This window comes from Notothenia rossii (genome assembly GCF_949606895.1).
Source record: "Notothenia rossii genome assembly, chromosome: 2".
Taxonomy (NCBI): Eukaryota; Metazoa; Chordata; class Actinopteri; order Perciformes; family Nototheniidae; genus Notothenia; species Notothenia rossii.
This window is the reverse complement of record NC_136904.1, coordinates 70,015,474-70,030,964: the sequence shown is the minus strand read 5'-3', so window position 1 is coordinate 70,030,964 and position 15,491 is coordinate 70,015,474. Positions and strand designations below refer to the sequence as shown.

The window sequence follows — 15,491 nt, the reverse complement described above, 5'->3', positions numbered from 1 at the left end:
CTCTGAGTGTTTAGATAGTTAACTTAGTTTAAGTTATCTCAGTGGGTCTCAAACGGTTCGGTCACCATTTATGTAAACACATATTTCCATTTGAGGGGGTAGTGATTAGTAAAATATGCATGAATAATACAAACAAAATGTTAACTAGGTGAAAAAAGGTAAGATAAACTTATTGAGAGCTAAAACTAGTCTTTGCTGTTACCTCAAAGAGGAGCAGGGGGGAGAGGAGGGAGACAGGAGAGGCTGATTCAGGAGCCCAGACACACTGACAACTATAAATGAACCAAAAATAAATAAATAAACAAGTTTAAATGTTTTTTCTTATTGGATATTGTATGTTATTGGTTATGGCCATGTACTTATGATTTTATGATTATTTAAATGTATACATTTTTGTTTCATACGGGTGTAGTCTCTTTATTTCCCCCTCAAAATGCACCAGATTGATGCATTTAAGTCCAACATTTAAAAAAAAATCTTACCGGGGGAGCATGCCCCCGGACCCCCCTATAGGATTTGAGGCCCGGCCCCACTGTTCCCAAATAGATTTGCAATTTTTTTTAAATAGTAAGCCATCTCCATATGTTTCTTTTGGGGTAGTAGATTTAAACTAGAGGGCTATCACTTTGTGCAGCAACGCTATTGACAAGTAAATCCAGCAAAATGGCACAAAAAACTGGTAGTGGCCTCAGGGACGAGGAGTCATTTAACCAGCCAGTAGGAGTCAAGCTTTACTTTCCTTTATATCCATAAAGAAAAAGTAAATCTGTTTACAGTTGTTTCGTTATGGATGTTGAGAGGTATCCATATATCTCTTCATTTTGCTCTCAAAGTGCACCAGATTGATGCATCTAACTTCAATATTTAAAAAAATATGTTCCCGGGGGAGCATGCCCCCGGACCCCCCTAGACTAGAGGGTGTCAGGTCCACTCCCCACTCATAAAAATAGCACTTTACCACTGCACCCCCTCTAATCTCAGATGCACCCTGAGTCATTTTGTTTAAGTACAGTGAGCCTTTCTAAAATATACAGTAAAGAGACAAACCCACCAGCATTATAGGATATACTATGACTTTGTGCCAAATACTTGTTGCTGATTTAGAGTACTGGCACCTTTTTTATTCCAATTCAAGCACTGATCTAGCCTTTTGAATGCATGCATGAATGTGTGTTTCCTTACGGCGAGAGTCTCAGCAGTTCCTTGACCACTTCCACAGGTCGGTGTTCCCATGTCAACCGTGTAGCAAGGTCTTCAAACAGGTCAATGTCCCTGACAGCGAGCATCACCGCCGTCATACCGTCACTGTTCGGAACATTCACATCCACACTGTCTGTCTGAGCCTAGGACATGAAGACACACACAAACGTTAATATTAAATGGACATCAGCACCTCGTTTGGCAAGTGCTGAAGTGAGTGTTACTCCTTTTACGCTTAGACGCACAAAAGTTATCTCAGAGCAGTGGCTCAATGACTGTACTCGTGCTCTCAGACGCGCTTGCAGGCGTGCTGAGAGAAAATGGAGGAAGGATAAACTCCATGTCTCCTTAGAAATCCTTCGTGCTTGCCTTTCCGACTACCAGGCGGCAGTCAAAGCAGCCAAAACAGAGCACATTTCTCTGTTAATCTCCAAAAACAGCTATAAACCTCAGGTCCTTTTTAATGTCCTTAACTCTATAACTAATCCCTGTGATGTATCCTCAATTGTGCCATCGACTACTCTGTGATAAGTTTCTTACATTTTTTATCGAAAAAGTATCTGCGCTTAGGCTAGCCCACACTAGTGCTACCTCAGAGCCTGCTCCTTCTCTGTGCCATGCTGTCCTCGACCACTTTGAGCCTGTATCCCTAATTTATCTCGTGGATGGTGTCAAGCACCTGCGGCCGACATACTGCACCTCAAACAGCATTCCCTCTCGCCTTCTCAGAGATGTTTTCGAATCAGTTAGAGCAAGCATTTTATTACTAATAAACACCTCTCTTAGCTTAGGATGCGTCCCAGCTGCCTTCAAACATGCAGTCGTGCAGCCACTACTTAAAAAGAAAAATCTCGACCCCTCCAGTCTCGCAGATTTTAGGCCCATCTCCCAGCTACCTTTTTTATCAAAGCCCTGGAGCGAGTAGTCTATGTCCAGCTGCAGTCGTTCTTAACCACGCATGGCATTCATGAAAAGTTTCAGTCTGGCTTCAAACCCATGCACAGTACTGAAACAGCCCTTTTAAGAGTTGTTAATGATCTGCTCCTAGCCGCGGACTTAGGTAGCCCAGCTGTCCTGGTGCTGTTAGACCTGACAGCTGCCTTCGACACTGTGGACCATAGCATCCTGTTGTCGCGGCTTGAACAGTCCTCAGGCATCACAGGCTCTGCCCTTGCATGGTTCATGTCCTACCTGACAGATCGTAGCTTCTCAGTGCAGCTAGGTGCTTTCTCCTCTGCTAAAGCCCCTCTTACCTGTGGGTTCCCCAAGGCTCTATCCTGGGCCCCATCCTCTTTTTACTGTGCGTACTGCCCCTAGGTTCAATTCTCACGAAACACAATATTCCGACGATGTACAGATCTATCTGCCTCTCAAAGCAAATGTCAAACACTCACTACAGCATGGACTGCTTGATAGAGATAAAATCCTGGCTGAGCAAAAATGTCCTTAACCTCATCGAGAGCAAGACAGAGGTAATCTTTTTTGGACCCCAACCTCCATTACATTGCATTTAGCTGACGCTTTTATCTAAAGCGACTTAAGTGCATTCGACCAAGAAGATACAAACTTGAAGAAAACAGAATCATATAAGTACATCAGGTTTCATAGAGCCAAACCATTTCAAGTGCTACTCAACTGCTTTAGATAAGCCAGTCCTTTATTAGTATATAAGTGCTTTGTTAGCAATTCTTTGTTAGTAATGCTATCGCTCAGAGTGGAGTCGAAAGAGATGAGTTTTCAGTCTGCGCCGGAAGATGTGTAGGCTTTCTGCTCTCCTGATTTCAATAGGCGCATTCACACCGCAATTCTTTTCCCACAAAGGTTCATGAGAACTTAGTTCATGAGAACTCTTTAGTTCTCTTTAGTAAGGTAAAAAATAAAAAGCAAAAACGCCTCTCAGACGCTCTTCAGTTTACTTTTTTAATAAAGAAAAACAAATGGTCCGAAGATACACCCGTTCATCTCCCTCCATCATGTTGATTTGAATCCGAAGTTTTGAACATGAGCCCGCCCCGCTCGACCTTCTGAACCAATCACAGCATGATAATGACATGCCTTCCGTTTCAACTATACTCCTTCCGTTTTCAATATATTTTCTCTCACACCAGTGACGTGCGGTGAGGTTCATGGCTGGTGAGGCACTGACTCTTTCAGAATCAGATTTACAAATATTATATTTTGAAAAATATTTGGTTATTTTCAAAAGCTTTTTTAGTCTGATGCTTCGATTCATTTTAAACAGACCGTTCAACAAAAGGATACCCAAAATCTAAATATTGGATTGTTCTTTCTTAGTAAGATCCCATTTTTCATTACAACTGTGGTCTTACCTTGACTTGCAGATTAAGTCCATGCTATCCTTCTGGACAACAATCTATATTAGTTTTTTGTAAAAGTCCTCCTTATCTTCCTGTAGTTTCAAAAGTCTAGTTTATTGTTTGTGTCTACCGTCTCTGCGTAGAATAACAGTAGCAACATGAACCTGTGGGCTCACGTGCGCCCCCTTCAGTGCGGCAGAGGTTATGGCTGCCTCTCCTGCTGCTTTTTTCATTGCCGTTATATGATGAGACCAGCGAGCCTAAATATCATATATATGTTAAATAAGTTATTTAGAGACTATGGATGGCGAGGAAACATTTAATAAAGGGATCTACAAACATTACATTGGTGACCTACAGTGAGATGGTAACAGGCATGCGCTTAGGGCCCGCTTTCCAGACAGTTTCTGTGGGGTGACACATTCTGAGGTGAGGCAGAGCTCATCTGTGCCTCACCTCACCCCACAGTAATATGGGCTTAGAACAGTCTCATAATACACACATGCACACAGAAGGATTCACACTTGTATTTCATGATCCACAAAAGGATTCACACTTGTATTTCCGGATCCATAATTGTGTTTTTCAATGCACACACAAATGTGTTCCGTTTCATATACATGTAAATAAAATCCAAATACAGAAAAAAGTTTTAAATGTGTATTTTTGATCCTCACATATTTGTTTTCCGTTTAAAAACCTCTGAACCTGCAAACACAAACCGCTTTCTGTGCACGGATCGCTGTGCATTCGTGTGAGTTTTTTTTTAGACTCCCCTGACGGTCAGCCGATTCGTACTTGTAATTTTTTCTATCTATAGCAAATCAGATGTCTCCTCAATTCTAAGCCAATCATATCAGCGCGCCCCCACGAGGGTAGATTTCTTGCGTTCATGACGTAGCGCTTCATGTACGCATTTTGCGCAGTCCGGAGCTGACAGGTCCATGGAGCCTGCCTACAGGTGCTAATCTCAGGACACCTCCACTCTCAGTCTTCGAACAAGAAATGCACGCAAATACAAGCCTTTATATTATTAAGGTACAGCGCCACTTTCCGAACCATTGATGAATGCTTGTGTGTACACAAAAACGGCATGCAAAACCGTTTTAAATGTGTGGTTCCTGTATGTATACAGCTGCTTTATTTATGTCTGTATGAAGTTGTTGTGAGTGTGGAGAGAGCAGCTACAGGTTAGCTTAGCCGAATCGATCAGTGCATTACGAAGCCAGTGCTAGACAGTGAACTGTCAACGGGGGGAGCCCCGCCAGTCATTATTGGCCGATATTCACTCTAAATAGTTTGATCGGTGCTCTCTATAAAGGCCGATCAGGAGAGCTGGATCTGATTGATATGGACATAAACGCGAGTGAAGTATAACCGGACGCGAGAGAGAGATCAGATCAGCTGCTGGGTCTGACGGAGACACGCAGCTCTGCATGATCACCTGATGCTCCGCCCTCTGTTTAGCAAGCTGACCGGACTGCGCAAAATGCGTATATGAAGTGTCATCAGGGCCGGCTCTAGACAATTTACAGCCCGAGGCGAGATTTGAGTTGGCGCCCCAGCCAGAGAATCGTACAATAGAAAAGATAAAGATCAATAGAGTATCCAAGGAATACACAATAGAATGGGGGGTGGACGTCACATCCTCTAGGGGGGTCCGGAGGTATGCCCCCCCGGGAAGATTTTTGTAACATTTTAAAGGTCACATGTCATGCTTTTCCGGTTATTACCCGTCCCCTTGTGTGTTATGAAGGTTTTTCTGCATGTAAACGGTGTGCAGAGTCAAAACCCTCAAAGTACACCCTGTAGCGAGTAAAACTCTAAAACAGAAAATACCTCCCCAAAACGCCTCGTTGGTGAAACGCCATCATGACGTCATCATCCATTTGATTTTTCCGGGTACGTGCTTACGGGGGGGGGGAAGGGAGGAGCTGCAGTGAGCCGTTTAGTGGAGAAAGTGAATACTGCTGAATACACATATTTTACAGAGATGCTGTATGCGAAACCAATGTGAGTTTGGAAAATTGCACAGTATTTTTCTATTTTAGTATACCTCAACAATGGAATTATGATCAGTGGAAATGGCCATGACATGTGACCTTTAAAGTAAAATGCTTCAATCTGGTGCACTTTAAGCAGAATTACTACTAGATCTAGGGGGTACAACTCTAAACACCCATATGAAAAAGATTGGTTTACATTTTATTAATCAAATAAGTATGTGAACATAACCAATAACCTACCATAGCCAATAACAAATAAATGTAACTTATTTTATTTTTGTTGTTCATTCATATCTTATTTGACCTATTAACATTTATTTATTCATGCATTTTTTTTAATCTCTCCAGTTGAAAACAATATTTTTGGTTTACTGTCCTATAGTATACATTGAATTGATTTCAAACCTGTTTTATCCCAATAATTATAAAGGAGTGCCTTGGAAATATTTGTTTACATAAATTGTGACCAAACCGTTTGAGACCCACTGAGATAACTTAGACTAAAGTTAACTATCTAAACACTCAGAGTCCTTTACCTCACTGAGCTGTAGTTATCAGCCTCTCAGTCTGACTGGAGAGGACTCTCCACATTATTGTAGAAACGTCTTCTTCTAATATCCGTTAGAGCAGCTAGCACCAGATTCTAATAACAACAGCGCCGGTACCGGTCAGAAATGTTTTTCTACCAGCGCAGCGCCTCCCCAGATCTGGCGCCCTAGGCGAACATCTATAACGCCATTGCTACGGGCCGGCCCTGAGTGTCATGAACGCAAGAAATCATACCCTCGGTTATGGCTAGAAAGGATCCGTCTAATGTAAATATGACGTCACGTTCTCGTTCTAACTCTCGTTGTAATCGGAGCGGCTCGGAAACACATCTACAGCAGTAACATGATGCAACATACACATTAATGCAGCAGCAATATTAATAGAGAAACATCAGACATAATAGTAAAACACTGCAAGGGAACATTTTATTGCACCAGGAGCTATCTTGGGACTTTTACTGCGACAACGTTGACTTGCCTGTGAATAAAAAATAAACCATAGTGTTGGTGATCTACAGTGTTGTCATTCTTCTTTGAACACCAGCAAGACCGCTAACACCCTATTTCAACAACCACACTCCCTGTAATTGACATAATTAATAGATAGTTTAGCATCTCATCATCAGTTGCTGTGGCCCACTGATGTTAACGAACTGAAAGGCTGCCGGCCAAACGTAAACATTCAGCCATGTGACATTCAGCTAAACTCTCGCGAGAGTTTTACAAAAGACGGATCCTTTCTAGCCATAACCCATACCCTCATGGGGGCGCGCTCATGTGATTGGCTTAGACTGGAGGAGACATCTTATTGGCTATAGATGAGAGAAATTACAAGTACGAATCGTGTGACCATCAGGGGAGTCTCAAAAAACCCACACACGAATACACAGCGTATATAAAGCGGTTTGTGTTTGTAGGTACAGCGGTTTTAAACGGAAAACAAATATGTGTGGATCGAAAATACATATGTAAAACTTTTTTCTGTGTTTGGATTTTATTTACATGTATATGAAACGGAACACATTTGTGTGTGCATTGAAAAACACAAGTGTGGATCCGGAAATACAAGTGTGAATCCTTTTGCGGATCATGAAATACAAGTGTGAATCCTTCTGTGTGCATGTGATGTGTGTATTATGAGACTGTTCTGAGCCCATACAGTAACGGCCCTTCCACACACAGGCATGAAAAAAATCTTTCAAAGCTTCGCCCATTCACTTGAACGGGGTGACGTAGAAGATTTTTAATCTTCGCCGAACTGCATTGTGGGGAGCGGAGCATGGCTTTGCAAGCATCGTGAGCATCAAAAGTTGAGCAATGTTCAACTTTTGATGCTCCCGATGCTTTCAAAGCTGGCATCAGCCAATCAAATTTTCTGCAAATCCCGCCATTACAAGCGCTAGCCAATCAAACCGCGTGTCTGCAGATACCGCAGGTCTTTTCCATATGTCAAAAAATGGAGGATAAATTAATAATTGCTGTAGGAAATGTCCCGGTCCTTTACGACTGCTCTCTGTTCACCTACCGGGACCTAAACCGGAGGAACCAGGCATGGAGGGAGGTGGCAGAGACAGTTGGTGAAACTGGTAGGTTTTCACCTGTTTGGGGAGTTTATATCCAGTTTACTTCGTTTTAACATTGAATATACAGCTAGTAATGTAGCATAACATATAATATATATAATATATATATATTAATATAATAATAATATAATAATAATATATAATAATATATATAATATATATAATATAATATATAATATAATAAGTATAAGCGGGCTTTTTTTTGCTTTGTATGCCGGGGGAGGGCGGGAGATTCCTGGGAGATTCCTGATTGGTTGTTGGTCGCCTTGGGCACGTGAAATCGCAAAGCTTCAGACACGCCCAACATCAAGATTTTTCAAGATTTTTTTCATGCCTGTGTGTGGACGGGCCGTTACAGGCTTGAGCGCGCTCACAAAATAAGTGCCCGCGCTAAATTAGTGCCCGTGCTTCAGCAAGTTACTATGGAAAGCCTAAAGTGCCACCATTCGCCAGTTTAAAACGCGCGTAAAACGTGCGTAAAACGCGCGTTCTTGACGCGTCTAGAAACGCGCATTTTTTAATATGATAATGAGCCCCTCCTTCTGATTTCCATAGCCACTATGTTTAAAGTGTCTGTAACCAATCAGTGAAGAGTAAAGCCAGACCAAAGCAATCTGTAGATGAAAAGTTCCTGACATTTTTAGGCTTTGCTGTAAATTGTATATTATTCCAGATTCAGGGGACCAAGTATTAATTTTCCTTTGAATATAATCAATAAATCAAACAATATAAGATATATATATAAAAAATACAATTGCCTGCACAAACATTACAACATACATCAGATTCCCCAATAGTAGGTTTAGCAGTACGTACAGCAAGTTGCATTAAATAGATTGTTTTGAACACACCCTCAAAATAGCATTGTGATTATATTACTGGATGGAAACTGAAAGCACGGGAACATTAATAAACTACATAACAGAAAGTATGAATAACAATAATGAAATTGTGAATGTAGATATGTTTATACTTTATATTATTTACTGTACATGTTTAATTTAGATTTAATTATTGTGATTATTCTTTATTCTTTCTATCTATCTATCTAAATCTCACAATGGGGTAGGTTACAGGAACTTTTCATCAACAGATTGCTTTAGTCTGGTTTAACTCTTCACTGATTGGTTGCATGCACTTTAAATGTACTGGCTATGCAAAACAGAAGGTGTGGCTCATTATCATATAAAAAAACGAGCGTTTTTTACGCGTCAAGAACGCGTGTAAAACGTGCGTTTTAAACGGGCGAATAGTGGCACTTTAGGCTTTCGATAAGTTACTGTGGGCTTACGAGAGGCAGAGCTCGTCCCTGCCTCACTTCTCATCGCTACCCGTAGTTGTAGCGGAGCTCGGCAAATTGGCTGATTTTGACTTTAAAAAGCGATTGGAATCATACAGAAATCACACTTACATCATAGATCAGTGGAGACATTTTATTATTATTACTATTTAGTTTTTCTTTAGTTGTTTTTCCGTTTCATTGGAGTATGACAGGTGAGGCTCTTCCTCCCCTGACTGCACGTCGCTGTCCCACACATACATACATTCTTCTCTTGCATACATATATTGTCTTCATACATTCATATATTATTCATGATATTAAATGTAAACATTGAATGAATGTGCATGAGAGCAACATGTATAAATATGAACGTTAAAATATGTGAATATGAGAGCAAAATGTATATGTGTGAGTGAAAAATGTATAAATATGTGAGTGACAATGTATGAATGTGTGCATTGAAATATGATAATATGAGAGCAAAATATATGAATGTGTGAGTGTAAACTAAATATATATGTGTGTGAGTGAAAATGTATTAATGTAAAAGGAGAATGTATGTGTGTAAGAGTGAAATTATATGTATGTAAAAGGAGAATGTATGTGTGTGAGAGGACCAGTATGAATTACGGCCTGTAATGCCAATCATAAATGGGGAAACATAGCACACATAAATATACATAGACATGTTATCTTTAATGCCTTGCAGACTTATTTATAGCTATACTTTACTTAAAAAACTTTTTTAAAATAGCTTAATTCGTCCCAAAAGGATCGCAAAGTTTTCTGGAAGTATGAATAATTAAATAATTCAAAAAACAACTCATAAACATAAACAAAACTATTTGCCTTTCTTTTCATTTCAGTCCATTTTAGTTTAAATACTAACAATAAATCTGTGTGCCATTGATGTAAATACAGTTTGTGACCACTTATAGAAACGTACAGTCTTCCATTGTTCACGTATAGGCGGCTATTTATATTACTCTCATTGTTTGAATGAAAGCACCTGCAGAACCTGCAGAACAAGTTAAACACTTGTTCTGAGCTTAATATAACTTAGAAACACATTTTCTTTTTAATCAACTTGAAAAAAGGTGTTGATATTATTTTAGTTCAAAAATATAGATGATATCCCCTAAAAAAACATTCTTCAGAGGCTTATACATATTTATGACACGTGAAATAAAATACTGTGACCTTTTTTATGACTTACTGCACTATGACTTGTTTATGATTCCTTCATGATATATTATACTATGCATTTTAATTGATTTTGTGGATGACAAATTATACTTTTTTTAATTAGGTTTTATGAAATACTATACTGTGTATTTTTTAAATAATATTTTAAATGACATACCATTCTATAACATTTTTCATGTATTTGTCATACTAGACTATATGCTAATGTTATATACTTAACCATGACTTGTTATGACATATACTATTACCTCTCCTACTCACTCTATATGTGTGTGTGTCTTACCAGCAGGAGCTGTAAGGAGTGCAGGTCTCCCTGCCAGGCAGCCTGCAGCAGCTGGGCCTGGGGGGACAGATGAGGCCTCGACATCCACCACAGCACTTTCCCCTGGAGCTCGGGGGAGCTGATATGGAGCGCTGTCTGCTGGCTGTGGTCACACAGGGTCAGATCGCCCCCCCCCCTCAGCAGCCGCTGCACCACCTGTAAACACCAGCAGCAGGTAAAACAACACGCAACACACACCCACAATGAGTAGACCTTAACCTGTTAAACCCGGGGGCGGGGGCTCCCGCAACATCTTGCAAGAAACACCGTCTGAGGGCTTCTTAACATTTAACAAACTATGAATGTGTCATACCCACTTAACGGGAAGAAACTCAGCTACCTGACAATATGAACCATTTTTACCGAAACAAAACATAAGTCTAACGCCGAGCCTCTGAATTAGCATTAAGCGAAAGAGTGCTAACACACTTAGCACATAACTCACGGTATAAATATTTTATACTTCATCGGATCTGCACACACTAGATATCATATGAAAGCTGAGATTCCACAGATTCCAATGGTATAAGCATCATCACTGTGCGACAAAACTCGCGGCAGCGAAAGCCAGCAAAGACAACACGCAACTTCACTTTACCGAGCCAAAACGGAAAATATGTCTTGCCGTTGTTGTTTTCTGATCAAAAGTTGTGTTCAAGGGCGTTACAAACATATAAACGCTGCTGAAGATTAATCCAATGTCTCTGTGTCACTTTGAAATGATTACTGATAATCCATCATCATATTTATGTCAATAAACTGAGTTTTCATATAGAGCAGCGGTTCCCAACCTTTTTCAACTGGGTGCACTTAAGAATAAAAGAAAATGTGCGGCCCACATTCAACCATAAACAATACGGAGGCTAAATACAGTTCTGATTGGTCAATTCAGATCATGTGAAACATTGTAAATCCAGTAGTACAGACCGCTGTCGAGGACCGAATGACCGTTGCGAGGATCGAGAAAGAGAAAGGAAAAGAGGTTAAAATAAAAACAAATCTTAATAATGAAAATGCTTCCAGACAAATCATAATGTTTTGCAAATTATTTGGCGGCAAATATTGAATTTACATTTACATCCATTCATATTTTATTTGGGCTTTTAGATGAAGACCGCACACAGTTAATAAATACAACTATTCTTCTGGCTAAAATACATATTATTAAAAGTCAATCAGGGAGTAATCTTAATTTAAGGTGTTAAAAGAGTAGCTTAAAATTACAATTTATTTTGGAAAAAATTATTGCCACAAAAAATCATGGGGTGGCTGAACACGCCATGAGAAATAATTAGCTCTAACGAAGAGTGGGATTAAAGGAACAATAAATATGCTTGTTGTGTTTTTGGTTTGTTTTGGTTGTCATCCTATTTTTTTGTTTGTGACATTGTTGAAGTGATCCTACTGTCTGTATCTTTATTTCTTCTGTTTTTGTTTTGTTTGAGATGGGAATGTAATCTCATATATGTTATTAGTATGTCCATGTTTGTGTCTTTAGCCTGTACAAAAAAAATAAAAATAAAATAACATACAAAATAAATAAATAATAATAAAATAACAACAATTATTTGGTGGCCCACAGGTTGGGAACTGCTGATATAGAGTGTATGAGAGCTGTAACCCAGCTTACGGTTTTGGGCATTCTGGCTGCGCATCACTCTCATTCACCAATGGTAATGTGTAGGTGGATTTAGGAACTTCCCCTCGATTCTATTGGTTCTAACGGTTCAAAAGAGGTGTCAATCAGCAAAATAGACCGACGGGTCCCAGAGATATGGCAAATACACCCAAATGGCCCCAGAGGTGTTTTTTTTGTTGCTAAACCTCTCTAAAAAGGTCAGATTTAACTTGTTTTGCATCAATCTTGATACAGGGTTTATTTTATTATATGTCATAGTTTGGATTCCTAAAGCTTTTTTTCTACCATCCCATCATTCAAGGGTGGTTTTCATTATAAGTAATATTTTTTTTTTGGAAGGACACAATCATCTACATTTTTTTACTATGTTCAATCTGAATTTATTTTAAAATAAAAAAATCTATATTGATTCTGACTTTTCTACATCCAGCTCACAGGTTTATCATTACTTTGAGAAAAAAGATTATTAATTTAGTGAATATATAATCATTTGTCATTTTCAAGCCTGAAACCTGAAAAAAAGGCTCAGTGCTTAACAGGTTAATCAGTTGGAACATTTTCCATCAACCATTAAAATGATGCACTTGATTTCTCGTTCTCATGGTTATTTTCTCCATTCCATGTATTTTATTTACAAACCTTCTGTTTATATTTAAACCGATTCCTTGTAATTTGTTTGATTATTGATAATTATTACAAGGAATAAGTATAAATATTTCTTTCAAGTTATAGTATAAGCGAAATAAAAAAATTGTTAATATTAGTAGATGTAGTCTACAGGCGATTAGGTTTAAAACTAACAGATATAACACTCAACTTTGGCAGTTTATTACTTACATTAGGAATTTTACTTTTTGTATTACAAGTTTTCAGAATGAAAATGTATTTATGTATTTTAATTGCATTATGTATTTAATGCTAACTTGTGGTGAATTAAAGAGAAATCTACAAACAAAAATAGACGAAATGTAGTAATTAGATACCTAAATGTACGTTTTGGATGTTTAAAACCATGGATTTGATCTTAATTGATAAAAAAAGAATAGTCTTAAATGGCTAAATTCTCAATAATTAATCTTTAATTCAGTGTGACTCATCTCACGTCACAGGGGATCACAGAGGAGAGTGTCTCCCCTGGGTTACCAGTATACAGTAAGTCATGTGCTTGTTTTGAACATGCCTCCCATGAGAGGGAGCAGAGGAGTTACGTAAGCACATGAACACATGTTGTTGTTATTGATAGGAAAAACACAACCTGTATGACCAATTTGTAATTTTCCATGCATCAATGGACTGACTACCACAGCTAGGTAACCGAAGGTAAAACATGATTACACAACAATAGAATCTCACATTCACACTTTTACATTGCTTACCTGAGTTATTCCTATACGACAGGCAGTGATAAGCGGAAATGTTCCTTGTTCTTCCTCATCTTCAGTGTCGGAGACCCCCAGTTCCTCCTCTTCCTCATGGCTCATTATTGGGACCTCTTCAATTTCCTCTTCCTGCTCTTTTCGCAGCATCTTCTTGAAGCTGTTTCTCTTCTTGCTTTCCTGCATAGTTCACAGATTATCAGTCAGATCTGTGTGAAGCACAGCCAGACAGAGTTCAGACACGACTTTACCTTTTTCTTGTTGTTATGGAAAAAGACAAATGAGAAGACAAAAGAGTCTGGAAGTAAGTAATTGCACACACAGCACCGATTCATGGGAAGGTTTTCTTTCAGCCCAGTGTCTGTGTGTGTGTGATATTAGCGCTGTGATGCAAGTCGCTAATGATCCAAGAGTCCCAGTGGAGGTAGCACAGTGGGCGTGATCGGAATTATTCCCTCACTTTTATTTTGCTGCTGGTGGTGAATCGCCATAATATGCATACTATTTTAAAGAGCATCTCATCATCATCATCATCATCATCATCATCATCATCATCATCATCATCATCATCATCATCATCATCATCATCATCATCATCAGTGATTTCAGGAAGGAGTCCATGTTTCTCTGTGTGTGTGTCTGTGTGTGTGTCTGTCTGTCTGTCTGTCTGTCTGTCTGTCTGTCTGTCTGTCTGTCTGTCTGTCTGTCTGTCTGTCTGTCTGTCTGTCTGTCTGTCTGTCTGTCTGTCTGTCTGTCTGTCTGTCTGTCTGTCTGTCTGTCTGTCTGTCTGTCTGTCTGTCTGTCTGTGTGTGTGTGTGTGTGTGTGTGTGTGTGTGTGTGTGTGTGTGTGTGTGACTACTGGTTTAATGTTTGACAACACTAGCAGGGCAACTGTCAAATATGGCTGACATATTTTGTATGTAAGAACAATAAAAGCAATACACTCAGTAAAATATTCGCAGTTTTCAGGAACTTGGAAGGCATTTCATATTTTTTCCTCAGCTTTGATAAGACTAACAACTATGCATTGCTATATCATTTTGGAATGAACTGTTCTTTACTCACTGTGGTGATGTCATGTTATGCTTTTTGCCCTTTTCTTTATATCCATTGATGAGATACTGCAGCCATACTTCTTGTCCGACCCTTTGATCCTTTAGAACAGACCCTCTGCTCCAGTGTCTGCTCTCCCTTATTTTCTCCCCCTGCACACCTCCTGCTCTACGTTTACACTTGGTTGCCTTGGAGATGGTCAGGCAGACAGGCGGGTTTAAAAGCCAGCTGGCTGCTTGTAGCCTGACACAATAAGAACGAGTGGAATATCAAGTTATAGCAGCTTTTTTTAGAGAAACATTTAGTAAATTGCTGTGTAAACTTGGAGGAGCATGACTTGATATTCCTTGCTCGTCTGTGCTCCTATTTGCACTTGTTAACAGTTTAGAACTTTTGAAAACTTTAAATTCTTAAGAAACAAACTACTTTTGTATACTAATTTTCAGATATGTGTGCAAACTGATTTACTGGAGCTCGATTATATAAAGTATGAGGAATCATGTTACGCTTTAAAATGGTTGCTTTGGTGCCCGTTTCAGGAAAAGAATGCGGACAAAAACAATGATGTCTCATCGAATACAAATATGAAAATTATTTTGAACTTCCACCGAGTTAAATCTTTTAACCAAATTCATTTCTGATCCTAAATAACAAATATAATTCATTTAAAATCATTTTAACCCTCTAAATGCCACTTTGTGCCACTGTGTGAGGAAATCAAATGACAGAAATGTATAATATACTTAATGCTAAGGGTATTTTTTATACAGTCCGGGATATGTCACTGATTAGCAACTTGCAGTTTGATGAATTGCTTTAAAAAATACAATGTTATAACCCAAAAAAAATTGAAAATATCATGAATTTTCCCCATAGGATAAACTTAAGAACATCGCTCAACCTGGTGAAAATAGTAACAATGACAATTTAGAAACCAGGGCTAGACTGAAAGCATGTT

General features: G+C 39.0%; 1 protein-coding gene across 4 annotated transcripts in view; it reads right to left on the bottom strand.

Moving 5' to 3' along the window:
• Window positions 1-14,683, bottom strand: part of map3k19 (mitogen-activated protein kinase kinase kinase 19) — a 34,464-nt gene extending 19,781 nt beyond the window's left edge. For 2 of the 4 annotated variants that reach the window (XM_079663904.1, XM_079663903.1), the window contains exons 1-4: window positions 14,546-14,674; window positions 13,481-13,689; window positions 10,427-10,621; window positions 1,183-1,343 (exon numbers count right to left, since the gene is read on the bottom strand). In XM_079663904.1, the coding sequence (XP_079520030.1) occupies window positions 1,183-1,343; window positions 10,427-10,621; window positions 13,481-13,666 (542 nt within the window). In that variant the 5' untranslated portion in view covers window positions 13,667-13,689; window positions 14,546-14,674. Of the gene's footprint in view, window positions 1-1,182; window positions 1,344-10,426; window positions 10,622-13,480; window positions 13,690-14,545 lie in introns of those variants that run through there. The other 2 variants (XM_079663905.1, XM_079663908.1) reach the window with 2 other exon arrangements.
• Between the last annotated feature and the right edge of the window lie 808 nt (window positions 14,684-15,491).